At 48.2% G+C, this 16,326-nt stretch overlaps 2 protein-coding genes across 16 annotated transcripts in view; both read left to right on the top strand.

The window, feature by feature from the left end:
• Para (sodium voltage-gated channel paralytic) overlaps positions 1–9,511 on the top strand; it is a 48,908-nt gene extending 39,397 nt beyond the window's left edge. For all 15 annotated transcript variants that reach the window (XM_071789470.1, XM_071789473.1, XM_071789471.1 and 12 more), the window contains one exon: positions 140–9,511. In XM_071789470.1, the coding sequence (XP_071645571.1) occupies positions 140–925 (786 nt within the window). In that variant the 3' untranslated portion in view covers positions 926–9,511. The remainder of the gene's footprint in view (positions 1–139) is intronic.
• A 931-nt stretch (positions 9,512–10,442) lies between these two features.
• On the top strand, positions 10,443–16,067 carry LOC139819773 (uncharacterized). Its single transcript, XM_071789476.1, has 3 exons — positions 10,443–11,070; positions 11,573–15,377; positions 15,763–16,067. The coding sequence occupies exons 2-3, from the start codon at positions 11,609–11,611 to the stop codon at positions 15,789–15,791; spliced, it is 3,798 nt and encodes a 1,265-aa protein (XP_071645577.1). The 5' UTR covers positions 10,443–11,070; positions 11,573–11,608; the 3' UTR covers positions 15,792–16,067.
• The last annotated feature ends 259 nt before the right edge of the window (positions 16,068–16,326 follow it).

The raw sequence follows: 16,326 nt of genomic DNA, 5'->3' as shown, positions 1-16,326 counted from the left end.
TATTAAAATAGAACACATGCATACACTTAATATATGTATATTTTTAAAGATTGAAGGCGCAGGCAAGGATTTATCTTTTTTAAGTATTACTGAAAATCCTGTCTTCGACATATCATTAATTATAATTATGTATTGACAGATGTCAACCTCGGCCGGTTGGGACGGTGTTCTCGACGGTATAATAAACGAGGAGGACTGCCAGGAGCCGAACAACGAGATCGGCTATCCGGGCAACTGCGGATCCTCGACGATCGGGATCGCTTACCTGCTCTCGTATCTCGTCATCAGTTTCCTGATCGTCATCAACATGTACATCGCCGTGATCCTCGAGAATTACTCGCAAGCCACCGAGGACGTGCAGGAGGGTCTGACGGACGACGACTACGATATGTACTACGAGATTTGGCAGCAGTTCGATCCGGACGGCACGCAATACATCAGATACGACCAATTGTCGGACTTCTTGGACGTATTGGAGCCCCCGTTGCAGATACATAAGCCCAACAAATATAAGATTGTGTCGATGGATATCCCCATATGTAAGGGAGACCTTATGTTTTGCGTGGATATCCTCGATGCCCTCACCAAGGACTTTTTCGCACGGAAAGGCAATCCGATCGAAGATCCGGTCGAAATCGAAGAGGTCAAGGCCCGGCCCGACGAGGTCGGCTACGAGCCGGTCTCGTCCACCCTGTGGCGGCAACGCGAGGAGTACTGCGCCCGTCTAATACAGCACGCCTGGCGGAAGCACAAGCAGCAGCGTCTTGGCGGGCCGAGCGAGGAGAGCGACGATCCGGACATCGACCTCTGTGTCCGGCAGACCAAGGTGCTCGTCGAGAGCGACGGCTACGTCACCAAGAACGGTCACCGCGTCGTTATACATAGCCGATCGCTGAGCATCACTTCGAGAACCGCGGACGTCTGATCGCCATCGTCGTCGTCGCCGCCGCCGCCGCAGCAGCTACCATCGTCGCTATCGCCGCCACCGCCGCCGTCCGTGCGCCGCAAATCGCTCCTCCGCAGCAGCCGCAGCAGGAGCAGGAGCAGCAGTAGCAGCAGCAGCAGCAGCATCGTCGACGACGATGATCACTCACCATTAGCCGTTCGCACTGCTCGCGCGGAGTAGTGACCTCGCGTGTGCTCTCCATTGACAGCCTTATAGTTGTATAAAATAACATTCCTCCAACGAGTTGCCTTTAAATCGACTTTTAACGAGCCACGACCGTTGGGAGAGAGAAGGAGAGAGAGAGAGAAAGAGAGAGAGAGAGACACGTCGCTAGTTAGAGACGAGCGTCCGTACGAGGTACACAAGGAAACTGTGATGATGAGATTCATCGATTTTGGAACCGGAGGTGTGCGTGCCGTTTCTCGCCGATTGCCGAATACTTTCGGCTTTCGAAGATCGGATTTTATTTGTTGTGCCGTCCGGATCGACAGGAAGAGGCGCGAGAGCGCTGCGCGGACTTGGAACTCGAGAAGAAGGAAGAAGAGAGGCTGAGACGAAGACGAAGAGGAACAACGCGGAGGCCGAAGCGTCGCGACGTCCTCTCCGAGCCGACTTCCCCACACCGAGACTCGCGAGAGCGTAACGTTGCGACGCGGGGCAAGAGTACCCGAGATCTCGCGAGATCTTTTCGCCTCTGTTCCTCGTCGTTCGATTGTAGTGACAGTATCGACGGCGATTCGCGCGTCGGGGCGACGCGCGAGCAGATCAGGCAGCGTGACCTCTTGTCTACACCATCTTGTATCACGTTAGCTCAATCTCGCGAATCTCTATATCCGCCGTTTGGATTTTTTACACCGTTTTACAGCAGTACTCGCCTACCCGCCCGCGCGACGCCTCGGGTGCCGTCGTCGAGCCCTGTCGCGGCGACATTCGCTTGGAGAACGATATGTAATCGCGATACGTAAAATGGTAGGATCGAAGGGAATACAGGCCCGAAAGGACAATGATGACAATGACGATGCCGATGACGATTATCACTTTCGATTAACGACGAAGTAAACGAGCGAAAGAAAGTTCGCAGGCGGAAAAAGGACTCATTCTCTCGTGAAATAAAAATGTATGCGCGGGTAGTAGCTACTACATTCGCTCGGCTTGCATCTCTCGCTGAACGGTGCGCGAACGCTTGATCGTGCCGCTTTGTTTCCACAACCTTCTCTCCCGCCCCTTCCAGCCCCCGTTTCTTCTCATCGGTCCCAAAGGGGCCCGCGGGCTACCAGGTACGCAAGTACCGGTCGCTTCACGCGACGCGAATGTGACCTCCCCCAATGATATTCGCTGTGAGATACTCCTCCAACCCCGCGCGAAACACATCCCGGGGTTAATATCGACTCACGTCGGCGACGAGTCCGCGTCTCCCTGCCGCGTTTTTGGCTTTTTTACGATCACGTTTGCCATGTGTGCGAAACTTTTGTATCCCGATGGAGGGGATTCATTGTACCGTCGTTCCTTTTTCTTCTCTTCGGATTCTTCTTTCGCGGACTTGCCTATTTATCTCTATCTACTTGCCTGTCTGTGCCTCCGCTCTTTCGCCGTCCTTCCCACACTTCCCTTTCGACCCTTCCGCGTCGCGATCCTCTATCGCAATTAAACACAAGAAACGTGCGTATTGGCAATTAAAAAAAAAAAAAGTAATAATGAAGAAAAAAGAGAGAAAGAGGCGACGCCTTTTAATGTTCTCGATGAACGGGCTGAAGGGGTCGGAGAGGGGGAAGGGCGCGATTCCGCAGATTCATCATCAGCTAGATATTTACACATTTGCAAAACTTACACGCAGTCTTACACGACGTAGTATAAAACGCGCTTCGGAATAAATGAATTAATACATTCTAGTGTATCGTTATTCGAATAATCGCAATCGATCGCCGCGCGCGTAAACCCGTCTCACGTCGCAAATCTCGCAACACATTGATACTTTAAATAGAGTTGTAATTATTATTATATTGTAATTATTATATATATATATATATATATTGTGTATATGATGCACAGTACGGAGCGCGAATTTTATTCGCCCGATTCAGCTGGCGAAGTTTTTAATTACAAAGAGATACTTACTGTTATGTAAAATAGTTTGGTCGCTCCAAAATATATATTGCTCTTTCAGTAGCGAGGGTGTTTCACTTCGAATTCTGAAGTCGCGTATCTTCAAAAGCCTGAAACAACACAGGAAAAATGTTACAGAAAGGGAGGCTTTCGCGTAGAAAGAGCCTTCTGTATATATATATATGAGGAAAAAAATTGGATCGTACAGCATTCTCGCTAATTGGACAATGAGAAAACCCTACGTTGTGCCTTTTGAATAACAGCAATCTTAAGCAATCTGACTTCGGTTTCCCGTGCGATATCGCATCATTAAATAACCATTCTCGACGATCCCTCGGGATCGTCATCGCGCGCATTCGCTCGAAGCCGTCGCTTTGTTCCCCGCGAAAGCGAGCGTATCCTTCGCTTCTTGTTTCTCGGTATCGAGATATTTTTAACGCGCCGCGCCGGCGGATGTCAATAAACGCAGAATTAGACGGGTTTACGCACAAGACTTCGCGCGGAATCGCGTACAGATCCACGTCGACTTAATCGCGCTCGTGTCTGTCAAAGTTTCGCGATGCGTCCTCGATGATCGTCGGCGATCGTTTATCTCGATCGACGGTTACTACGATGGAAAGAATACGTATTCGGAGGTCCATTTCTTTAAAAACTCTTAGGGGCGGCTCTCCCAAGGGGAGAAACGTCCGTCCTGATCACGAAAACAATTCTCCCTCGCTTATATACCGAGCGTCTCGCGCCAAATTTTCTTAACTTCGTTAGGACATGCTGATACATCGTGTATTCTTTCTACCGTGGTCGTTACTCCCGCAGTCGTCGTCGTGATTCCGCCACGAAGCGAGTACCAATCATTTGGCCTCCGCGCAACCTACACCTACAGATCACCAAAGCAAATTTTGAACGTGTGTTAAACAATTTATACACGGAGCATCAGAGTTTTATTATAACGCGTGACGACGATGACGACATTGCTGACTTTGCAAACGGCCATGTTCGTAAGAGATATGTTACATAGTGTATATATATATATAGAGAGAGGGACAGATGTTGTACGTGCAGGATGAGACGAGCAGAGCGCCCGCGTCTTTCTTCCTTTGACATTTTATTAGTCGCTCGAATAAAATTGCTGATTTTCAAGCGTTTCACTCTCGAATGCTGCATTTTTCTTCGGACGCTGGCTATCGTTTCCCCTAAAATGTCGGTCGGAGGACGGTTTTACGTGAGCGCGTCTCGCCTCGCACGCATGCACGCACGCACGCACGAGTGAACATTCGTCGTCGTAAGTATAACGAATTAAAGAGAGCGTTATCGCAGTCACGCGGCGGCGTAAGCTTAACTTAAGTAGGCGGCGAGATAAAACAAAAACAAAAGAGAGAGATATATAATATATATATGTATGCGTGTATGTATATTCAGTGCGGATTGCGCGATCGTTATTTTTCTACGTCTGCATCCGCGATCCGCGTAGGAAAGGGACGCGGCGGGTCGAGATGGGCAACGACGAGGAAGCCGGCGTGTGCTGTTGCCAGCACTTAAGAGGCGGCTATGCTCGTCGACAGGAAGTCGACGTGTGGGAGGGTAACGATCGCTGAAATTCGGAGAGAAAGAGAAAGAGAGAGAGAGATGATGAGGGAGAGAATGTTTTCTCGCTGGTCGAGAACGCGAGCGACGAGCCTCGTAACTCGCTCGGCAGAGGCCTTTAAGGATGAGGACAGCGACGGACCTGATAACGAGAACAAAGGCCGTGTTCAGCAAACGTTGTCACGGTGATGTAACAGTCTTGATGCAATTGAATGTGATTGGTGGATTTACGAGCGGAACGCACTGAGGACAGAGGATTCGTTAGGATGACATCGTCGTGAGTTTGTGTCTCGCTGCACGGCTAGCATAATCGAGCTACGGGTAGGAACACGAATATACAAATGGGAATACATATAAAATATACCCATTTTTTAAATTAGCTTTTGATCTACAAAATTAGACATTTAATGATTGATTTTATAGAATATGTGGTATATTTATGCTTTTAAATTTATATGCGTTTCTCGGTGAGATAAAAATAAAATGTATAAATCGTCATGAACATATTTTTATATTTCTATCTCATGTTCTTGCTTATGCTGTTCTCTCTCTCCGTCAATCAGATTCGATTGCTATTCAAACCGACTGTTGGATCTACTGAACGCAGCCACTAATGACAGTGACAGTGCTAATAACAGTAATAATGATTAATGACCATTGCGACGACGATGACAACTGACAACAACGACGACTAGAACATCGAAGCGCAGAGATGTCGTTGCAGATGACACAAAATGTTTCGAAAATAACGCGTCAGAGAAAGACGTTCGCTACCTTCACAAACGACGAACCGGATGAGCACCATTTGGAAATTATTGTACAAATAATTCACCCTATCCTATCGACGTCGAATTCTCGCTTTGACGAAGCTTCTAGGAGAGTTTTGTCCGACATTATAATGTCCTCGTAGCTTTTCTACGTATACCTATTATAACTGCAAATTCACGAATCTCGTCGCGGTTTTGTCCGACGATTTCACACCGGCGAGTCCGAGACTCTGAATCTGAAATCGCTTCAAGACGCGCCGCTAAAATTAAACGTTCAACTCCAAGAAGTCTATCCGTGGAAAAGTAAAACATAATGCAAACGGCACGAAGGGCACACGTCGTCAATTCTGAATTTTCTCGAGACACATTTGTCGCTTTTAATCTTTTAAAGATTGCGTTTCGCCGCGTTAACGTTGCTTTCGCTTCGCGTTGGAGGAACGGTCGGAGGGAAGTAGTTTTTATATCGCGCATCTGTAAAAATAGCCCTTCGACGGCACGATGCGTGCGTATGCGCGCAGCTGCGTGCCCGCATCTCGTTCTCGTTCGGAGACGATCATCGTTCTCCGTTGCGTTTCGTATATCGCCGGCCTTCCCCTCCGGTTTCCGAGCACCCGGGATCGGGATCGCGTCGCGCGACCGATCGACCGGGTTTCGCGCCATCGACGTTGTCCCTCGGAATCGCGGCGTCTTGGAAACGCACGACGGACGACGACGACGAAGATGACGCATTAAAAAAAAAATCCCAGACAAAAACCTTGCTGGATAACCGTCGATCGTTCTTATATATCGAAGTACCACGAAAATATCCGATGGTCCGTCCGGCTTATTGTCCCGTACCTTCGAGGCCCTTACCTTGCTTCCTCTTCCGTTTGGCCTCCCTTCCCGTTTCCCGTGTTGTAATATGTGCAAATAATTCGATAATAATCAAATCGCTTGTACTCGTAATAATATATATTTTCGATACTACATTCGTCGAACGTGAGCAACTGTATTTACGTAAGAGACGGTAAAGAGTGACGCGAGGGTATGTCGCGTACAAATCTACATCGGAGCCGGTAGACGTTGCGCGTTGGTCAAAATAAACGTACGTTTAACTCCCTTCCCAGCGATTCCAACTGTCGTTTCTAGAGACAGAAACGGAAAAAGGCAGATGTAATCTCGGTTAAACTAACGTGTTTTTTTCCAAATAACGTTAATGAAACGTTTAATAACGTACATAATATCTCGCGAAACTTTACGCTGGGCGTTTAATCGACGTTTGTGCACGTGTTCCGGGATGTAGATTTATACGGGACAGGCGACGGACAGCTCCAGCTGAACGAACGCGGTCGCGATCTCCGGAAACGCCTCCTTGGCGATTAGCATCGCGAGTGCATCGTCCTTCCCCGATGGAGGCGCGCGACGGAGAGACGCGCCGGTAGAGGCGAATTTGCAAGGCGGTTTTCGCTTTTCACGATCGTCTTGAATGAATCATCCAAAGTGAGGGGGCGGGAAAAAAAATGAATCACGCCGAGCAACGACGAGAGGAGTAGAGGCATCTTCTATTTCTGCGCGCTTTGCTTCATCATCCACGATAGATCTATCGCGACGCGTATTCGACGCTGACTCACCCGCGAATAATCGGGCCGTTGGAACGTTTCATGGAACCCCAGTTTGCATAATTATCGTGATCATAAAATGATGTCGTAGACACCTGTGATTTTGAGATTCAAAAGATCGCAGAGATTTGTTCGGATCGTCAAGCGTACCGTGGACAATTAGGTACTGGCGAACAATCGGTTATGCAATGCGTTCACTTTGAAGGACTTTTTCTGAGACAATCTCGAAATGCAGACCGCCGTAAATCCGCTTTGGGCAGAAGTAATGTCGACCGATTCGTCGACGGATGGAATGTTAGACGCCGCGCATTCAATCACGACTTCCCCAATAATTCGATCGCAACGTGTGTCGATTAACGTTTCGTCCGTGATATCGAATTGAAGAGGACCGCGAGAGAGGACTGTTTTATGAAAGATGAGATAATACTCGTCGAAGATAGCGCCCAAATGTCGAAAAGCGCGCAAACATTTCCAAGAATTTTTAAAAATGCTCTCTCACTTTTCGATAAAGGACTAAATTGATTAATTATATGTCATATCGCGCATCCACATTGTACAAAGTAATTCAGATATCAATTTCCCTCCGATTTTTTATCGAGATATTTTTTATATTGGCCGCGTTCAGCAGACACAACTGTTGAGTTCGTCTTATCAACATTCTACGTTGATTGGTTGGTTCTAAAAGTAAGAGCTACGCACGTTCAACTGCTACTGAGCGGCTTGGTCTGCTGAACGCGCCCATTCTCTATTCAGTTGACAATCTTTTTTTTAGAAGGCAGTCTTTTCGGCGTTCTTTTGTATACGTGTCTCGCGAGGGTTACTTGAGAATCGATTGGCAATATCGCGGGGAGGAGGGGGGGGAGGGAGAAGTTTCATATATATGAGATAAAAACGAGTTTGTTTGATCAATACGTTGCAACGACGAGATTGGTGACAAGAATAAAGACAGTGACGAAGACAACGATGATAACGACGACGATTACGACGACGACGACGACGACGACGATGACAATAACAATGAAGGCGATGTCACAAAGGGGGAGGGGAATGGAAGAGTGTGCGTGGTGTGCTTCGTTGACTTTCGTTAATCTTTTCCAAAATGTACATTAAAGATATATCAGCTTTTGCGCGACGACGGCTGTAAGATATAACAAACAAACAAAAAATAATAGGGCTTTCCTTCGTTAAGCGAGGTAAGACGAGGTTTAACGTACTTTCTCCGAGAACGATACTGCCGTTATGCATGTATAAAAGAGAAACTAAGTTAACTAATCGTAAATGCACGAAAATTTTCTTAAACGGATAGCAAGAAAAATGGCTTTGTAGTGTCTCGATATTCTCGAATCATTAATCCTACGTCGTGAGATAATAAATAATGATATTAATGAAATAAAAAAATAATTAATTAATTAAATACGAAACAAAAATCCTAGAGCGCTGGGCTATAAAGCATTGTAAAGTGTCAAGCTACGGAGCCTGTCGGCCAGTATAAATGAACAAGCAACTGCCATGGGTCCTCAAAAGCTAGGTAGAAACGTGCTAAGAATCCAATTTTAACGAAGAAGCTAGCTGTCGAAATATTTAATGAAAAAAAAAAGAAAAAAAATGCGCGAAGGATCGTCCATTAAAGACAAACAAATCTGCGGTACGTGTGTGTGTGGGTATGTGTGTGTGAGTGTGTGTGTGTGTAATACGCGCTCGCGCGTGTCGTGCGGCACGCGGTCGCGCTCGCACGCAAGACGAGACACGCGCGAAAACGAGAAAAAACACAGAGAAGCTCCTCCGTTGAGAATATGACATTCATTACTTACACTTTTATTAACAGAATAAATAACAAAAAAGGAAATATATATATATATAAATATAAATATAAATATATGGGTTATTTGCACAATATTATAAATAATTACTATGTTTACTACGATTATTAAATTAAAGAGCAAATATAATAAGAGGATAAAAAACTGTTGTTAAATAATTAATACAAAAAAGAGGGGGGGAGTGAGCGAAAAAAAAAATAATAAAACGATTTACGCTAACGATCGACATTGGGTCAAAACGGGAAAGCGAAAGGAGGACGCGATGAAACGAGGATACGATGAGGGAGAGAAGGAAGAATAAGAAGAGAAGAAAAAAAAAGGAGGAGGGGGATACGATTCGTTTGTTATCGATTAGTTAACGATCCTTACACATTATATTATTGTAATTATATAAAGTAAATGATTATTATCATAATAGTTACAATTAACAAGTTGTTACCGCTTTGTTATACATAATATAATTAATAATAAGATTAAATAGTAAGCGAATGCATCGTTGATTCGTCCTTTACTTATGTAGATACTAAAAAATATCGATCGACTATATTGTTTTCAATGTCTTCACCGTATCTCTTCGTTTGCTACCCGCGTTCATTTCGTTGTCGAAGATTCGGTATTGTCGGCTTACCTCGCCCGGCCACAATATACACACGTTTTACAGAGATATTTTCAATAAACGAAAAAGCTTAACACTCACACCGTTGTATTTGTTCATCACTCTGTCGTCCCTGAGATTCGAGATTCTAATCACCGGCTCGTATCAGCGAAAATGAACGTGACAGTGACAATACTGACAATAATATATTTGTGTCAAGTAGAAGCGCATATATTTTATATTATCTCTTAAAGATTAGATATTTAGCTTATACGATCTCTAAACTGTTTAAAGAAAGACTTATCAGTTTTAGCGAAATTAACGAATATAAAGAGCTCGGCGAAATATGTATTTGCGGAAATTTGCGAAAACGCTGGTTAGAACGCAGTGACGTTCGTTTCTCAATAAAATAACATATTGTTTCGCAGCTGTCTGGAGGAACATTTAATTACAAACGCAGCCGATGCAAGTAAAGGCCGCAATTTCCGAAAGGCAAAAACAAATTGGTTATTAAATTATACAAAGTAGCAATAAAGACTTTTTATCAAACGACGTTTCGATTGTCGATTATAATTAACAAAGATAGCCAGTTAAGTCGAATAAAAAATCTTTTAATTATTTACTAGCAGAGTAAAAGTTTCTGATTTGGTTTAATTATACAAACTAACTTATAACTACGAGTTAACTTATAGCCGAATCGCGGATAGCGCGTAAATATACACTCTGAATTTAATTTACTCCAAGTTGCTGCTCGTATATCTTTTTTTGCGATATCTTCCGACAGATTGTCACTATCATTCGAGTATTACGACTCTACCTAACTGACTTGAGACGAGCTTCCTGGAGCTGGAGAGGGAATGCAGGGTAAAGAAACGCTATCATTAACGCCGTCCACTGTACAATCTTGTAGATGTGGTGCGGCGACGCGTGGGTGCTCGCTCGAGGATTTTTACACGAAGATCGTGCGCGGAGAGCGAGCGAGCGAGCGAGCGAGCATGGGTGGGGTCTCGAGGACGAACCGCTGCCAGTGCCTACTGCCTCGTAAGTTCGGTGCGAGCAGCCGGTCTGGACGGTTTGGTACCGTCGCCGTCGACGCCGTCGTGCCTTCTACGAACGCTGGCGCGACGCTCGCCGAGTAATGGCCGTTCTGTCAGTTCTGTGTGTGCTGCTCCGAGACTCGGATACATACTTCCTCCGTGCGGCAAGTCTGCGTAAGAAAGATGGACGTTTCGAGGTCACTCGGGCCTCCTCGCGGGCTCTGAGAGAGTTGTCGAATCAGTGAAATTGGAGCGGCGAGAGGCGTCGCGCCGTATCACGGATCGGAGTCGATTACGCGCGGCACGGCACGGCGCGGCACGGCGTGGCGCGACGGCGAGGCTGTCAAAGATCCCTCGCCGAGGAAAACGAGAGAGACCGAGGCCGAGGAGCGACGGCGGACGGCGCGCGCGCGGTTAATACGACGTTCGTTATCGCGCTTATCGGGCGTCCCCGACGGCGACGACGAGCACTGACCTCGCGCGCAGCTGCAGCGTCGCCGCGGGCTTCAATGATCGAGTATCTGGAACTCGTGACTCATTGTCACTTGGCGACTTGGCAGGTCCAGGCTGAGGAGGAAGGAGTCACGTCGATTTCGACATCGAGGAGGTTAGCGCACAGCAAGGTAGCGACGCCGCGACGGTGTATTTATAATCGGAGCGAGAGAGCGCGGCGACGGCGAGTTTTACTTATCTCGCGAGGCTCCGACGTTTTCTAAGAATGCCGAGCCGAGTAATCTCTCAAATATGCGTGTGCGCGCGTATCGTACTAAAGATACTCGAGTTGCTTTCTTTCCGTTGAAAAGAACGTTTGGCATAATGAGATTTAAAGGACTACAGTACTGAACACGTGGCCGTCAAGTTTGCACTGTATACTCGGCGAGTGCGTTCGTTGAATATAATATAATCAATATATGGGAACGTATGAAACTTTAATAAAGTCTTGCACTTTCTATATTCTTCTCGCAAAGTGTTCCGCGCGCGCGTTTGTTCATGATTTCCTCAATTAGCATTACAAATTAATAATTATTAAAATCATGCTTTGTGTGTGATATTCATTGAACCGTGTTATAATATATCATTGTATAGAAATTAAATTGTGAGATAAACCAAATATTTTTCTTCTAGGTATTTTAGCATCAGCGAAGCTTGGTGATATCTACTATGGAGAAAAAGGGGCTGCGCAAGAGAGATATATTGAGGATGGACGGTCTCCTGCCTCCAACTCGGCGTTTGCCAGTTTGTGACGCAGTATCCAGTGCATCCGATAAGAAAAAGGACAAGAAATGGTCTATAGGTGGACTGCTGCGAAGAATATCTTCGATAAAGGATTATGACAGTTCCTCTAATGATGAAGAAATCGTCTATTGTAAAAGAACACCGAAAAAACCTAGCAAACTCAGGCACGTCGACGGTGTTGTTCTACATTCAATAGAGAACAAGGCGGAGCACGATAAACGGATAAAAATCGAAAATAATGTTCGCCACGTGATGGATTCGCCGCATTCGTGTCGAGACTCGGTGCATTCGCGTAGCAGCGACGGTTCGTTGGACGGTTTAGGGAAGAAGTCTCGAAGGAACAAACTGAAAGCTCGGGCCGAAGCGAAGAGGGATCATTTGTGCGCTGGCAGCAGTTCCGACGAAGACTGTCGCAGATCCAACAGCTCCTTAAACAGATTTAACGTCGCGGATAGCGCGCTGAATGGCCAGAAAAGCAATATGTGCAATAGGAAAACTCGTGCCGCTCGAACGGAGCGTTACATCAAGCGCTTATCTCGGGACGAGGGCAATGGCAGCGGCGATACTTTGAACGACCTGTATAACAAAAGGTGTTCCTCGGACTACATCGAAGATAAGGAACGCACTGTTTACGCCGACACGAACGGATTGTGTCGTCCGCCGATACATCCGCGTCGATCGATCGTGTACTCGAACACGCGCGTGTTTCCAGCTCAAAAATCTTCCATGGAAAGTCTGCGGGATGCGGAACGTGCGAATTTACCGTATTCCGGTGAAACTTTCGCTGATGTCAGGAGATATTCTACAGGTCAATACATCACGGACTTGAATCAGAACAACACTTACGGGAAGATCTCGCGACATCACAGCGGCGACGTGTACGCGGACGGCCATCGAGCTAGGAACTTCTTTACATATCCCGCGAAAAACGCCTGCCATTACTCGGAAACGTTCGACTACAACGTTGATCGCCGATTAATTAATTCAGACAATCAGCCACCCGAGCCACCACCGAGGGATCCTCGTTATCGCGCGTTCGGTTACGGATACAGTTCCTATCCGATGAACAGACATCAAAATGTGCCAACGTACTTCAAACAAGAAGATAATAATAAGACTAATGTTGCAAGAGGAGCATCGAGACCCACCTGGAAGAAGATTCGATCATACGGATCGAACAACGAGATCGCCTGGCGCGATACGATGGAACGCGAGCTAGGAAATTCGAGTTCTAAAACAGAGTTTCGTAATTCGCTGGAGCGCATAAACAATAAATATAATTCGAGCCATCACTGCGCGAACGAGTCGGCCTACAGGGAAATCGAAACGACGAGACGCAGAAACATTCGCAACGATCAGCTCAATCGCAACGACGCGAATTACCGCGTGTACAAGGCCAAGAATAAATCAGCGAACTTCTGTGAAACGAATAATAAACATTACGAGGCGATTTCATCGCACGCATCTGCGTCGGATTGGTCATCTGGAAGATCTCCCTGCGAACAACATATCACGCCTACCATTACTCCGTCGACATGTGACATCAATTATCGTGCTGAGGAGAGCAAAAAAGAGAACAATAGAGAAATGACCGAGGAAGCTCTGGAGAGACGGAGAAGCTCGAAGAACCTCGAGGAAGCTTTGTCAGAGCTGGAAGCGATATACAACAGTCTTCGCCTCGGCGACGAGGACCTGCTGGATCGCGCGGAACGCCGAAGCATGGAGGAGTTTAATCAGAAGCAAGGTAAAAACGAGGTCGACGCGATTGTGGTTACCCCGGACTCGCCGGACAGGACGAAGGACGACATGGCCTACCGAAGGATGCATCCCAAGGAGAGACCCACGTCGCTCTCGGATATCGCGGGACAGTCGACTCTATCCAGCATCAGCTATCTCATCGCCTCGCCCGTCCTTTCGCGAAGGGACTCGGCGGATGATCTCGTGCGCTTGCCGTCGGCCTATCCGTCTCGTCGGGACGAGCCGGACGTGACTCGCGACGACGTGCTCTTCCGCAGTATAAGTCACGCCAACAACACGCTCCGGGTGGTCGACCCGCAGCCGCCGTTCGGTATACCGCTCGGACCCGTCACCGCGGCGACCGAGAGCGATTACCTGCACACGACACCGACGAAATCGGAACAGCCGCGCTCGTCGTACATACCGCAGTGCGAACCTGACGTGATCACGGACGACTTGGCTTACAGATCCCTCAGGAAGGACGCCGTCGCGGCGCGGGGCGTCACGGAGAGCAAGATCGACGTGTCGAAGGAACAATCGGAGGCCGTTACTCGCGGCAAGAAACGCGCCGTTAGATCGCTATCGGCCAATCTTTACGGGCTGATCAATCACGATCGGATTCACCTGCGACGCGAGCCCAGTCTCGACGCCATCAAAGATGAGATCCAGGAGCGACCAGAATATCTCAGGCGCGTCGTGAGCGACGGCGAGTTGTCGGATAACGAAGCGCATAGGTGGAAAGAACTAGCGGTAAAAGGTGATATCGATATCAACGGCAACCATCCGGCGGCAGGCGCGTACCGGAAGAAGATATGCGCCTACGTATCACCGGATACGACGACGACGACGACGACCACGCGAGAAAGTCCGAAGAAGGAGAAGGAGTCGGGTAACGCGGAGCTATCCGACGTCATGCTATCTTCAAAGGCCATCCTGAACGACGGATTTTGGCACGAGTACCTGCATTCGGATTCCAACGTTTCGGCAGCCAATAGCGGTCACAACACGGAGACGGACTTTACCGCGTACAGTCGCCTCTGCCAAGATTTAGTTAATTTGATAAAAGACGACGATGACGCGGCGTCGCCGGCGCCGATCGAATCGCCGAACGCGGACGATCCCGTCGTTGCCGTCGCTGCCGATAAGTCGAACGACTTCGGCGTCGACATCGAGGTCGACGAACCTCCGACGAGTATACGTATACGTTCCTTGGGTAGCCATTATTCGGACTCGCAGCGTGGTGCCAACACTGCCAACAACGAGCGGAATGTCGGGAGCGAGAAGACGGCGAGCCCGACCGATTCGAATTCCACGAGGTCTTCGTCGGACTCGACGTCGACGCCGCCGCCGGCAGCCAGCAACCTTGATTTCTATCTTCGCGTGGCGGATGAGAACGTCAAGCTGATCGCGGAGGCTTTCGGCAACGTGGCCGACAGCTTGCGCGACAGTCAGCTATCCGCTCGCAAGAACTCTTCGGTGTCCCGTGGCTCCGAGATCGAGGACCAAAGTGGTAGCGCGCGCAACAGCTCCACGCCCTACAGCCAGGACGAGCCGACGAGCGACGATCGGCCTATCGTCACTCCGAGACTCCAGGAACGTGCTCGTGGAACTTCAAAGCGCGATTCCTTAACGAGCGACGATTGGGACCAAGGTGATGCCAACATTGCCGACCGTCTCGAGGACGCTTCCACCGCCGACGCGGAGCTGGACCTGTCCAGGGCCGTTCGCGACCTGCAACTAGCTGCGGCCAGTCTCTACGAGCACGAACAGGAGATCGAGGAGCTGGCCACCAGACGCGGAAGGACCGTCGCGACCAGCGCGGACGAGAGCGAGGACGGCGCGATCCGCAAGATCGGCTTTATCGGCGACGCCCTGAGGCAGGAGCGGGAACGCGATCAGGAGGAAACCGTGGTCCTGCCTAGCGGAATCGAGGCGCGAAGCGGGAAGAGTCGCGAAGGTGAGCGTACAGTGTGCGAGCTTGATCGCACGAGATCGCGGCGCGCCGGGGACGACGCCGACGACGGGCGCGTGAGCGTGAGGCGCGTCCCCCGTGTCACTAACCTCTTAACCGTCCCGGTAACGACACGCACCATGCTCTTGCTCGCTTGTCTCCTTGCATTGCTTTTAGCGATCGTAACGGTGCCCGTGAGGGGCTGCCCGGCCGATCATTAGCGCGAATGGGGTTTTATGTGCTCTCTCTGTGTGTGTTGCGAGTTGCGAGACGAGGATCGCGGCCGGAACACGCGCCTCCCGTTCGTCGCCATCGTCTGCATCGTCATCGTCACCGACGGTAACGCCTCTAATCTCTGTGTGTTCATTTGCATATGTTACTAATGTCGCAGGTCTCCAGGCGCTCGCTCGTTCGCAGTGACGAGATCGTCGCCGAGATGCGCTCCAATGCGCTCGAGCTCGAACTTGGACGTTGGTCGTTGATCGGCGGTGGTAGGGTGACAGGTGACACGAGGCAGGTTGATTTTTTTGTAAGAAACGAAAGAATAAGAGCGAGAGGGAGAGAGAGAGAGCGAGAGAGAAAGAGCGAGGATGCAGTTGCCGCGGGCTGCTTTTGAGGCACATCGACTTTGTTGTTGTTGCTCTTGTTACTCTGTTGTTGGTTTTAATAAAGTTTAAATGTTAATCCTTCCAGTAATTTCACTGTAGTTTTACTGCGCACAAGTATACTCCCGCGCTGTGACGCAATCCATTCCAGGTGTTCCGGTTCCTCTCGATTATTTTAATTTTGTTACAATATTTATGGGATATTAGATACAGAAATTTAAAAAAAAAATTTAAAAAAAGTGTCGCTTTTAACGGACAATAGAGTAGACGTTTTCTAATTCTATTTTTGTATAATATAACGAGCACTTATATATAATATAGTATTGTGTAAATAATTATCCAACTTTTTC

The sequence above is a fragment of the Temnothorax longispinosus genome, chromosome 9, assembly GCF_030848805.1.
Source record: "Temnothorax longispinosus isolate EJ_2023e chromosome 9, Tlon_JGU_v1, whole genome shotgun sequence".
NCBI lineage: Eukaryota > Metazoa > Arthropoda > Insecta > Hymenoptera > Formicidae > Temnothorax > Temnothorax longispinosus.
This window is presented reverse-complemented; position numbering and strand designations above follow the sequence as displayed.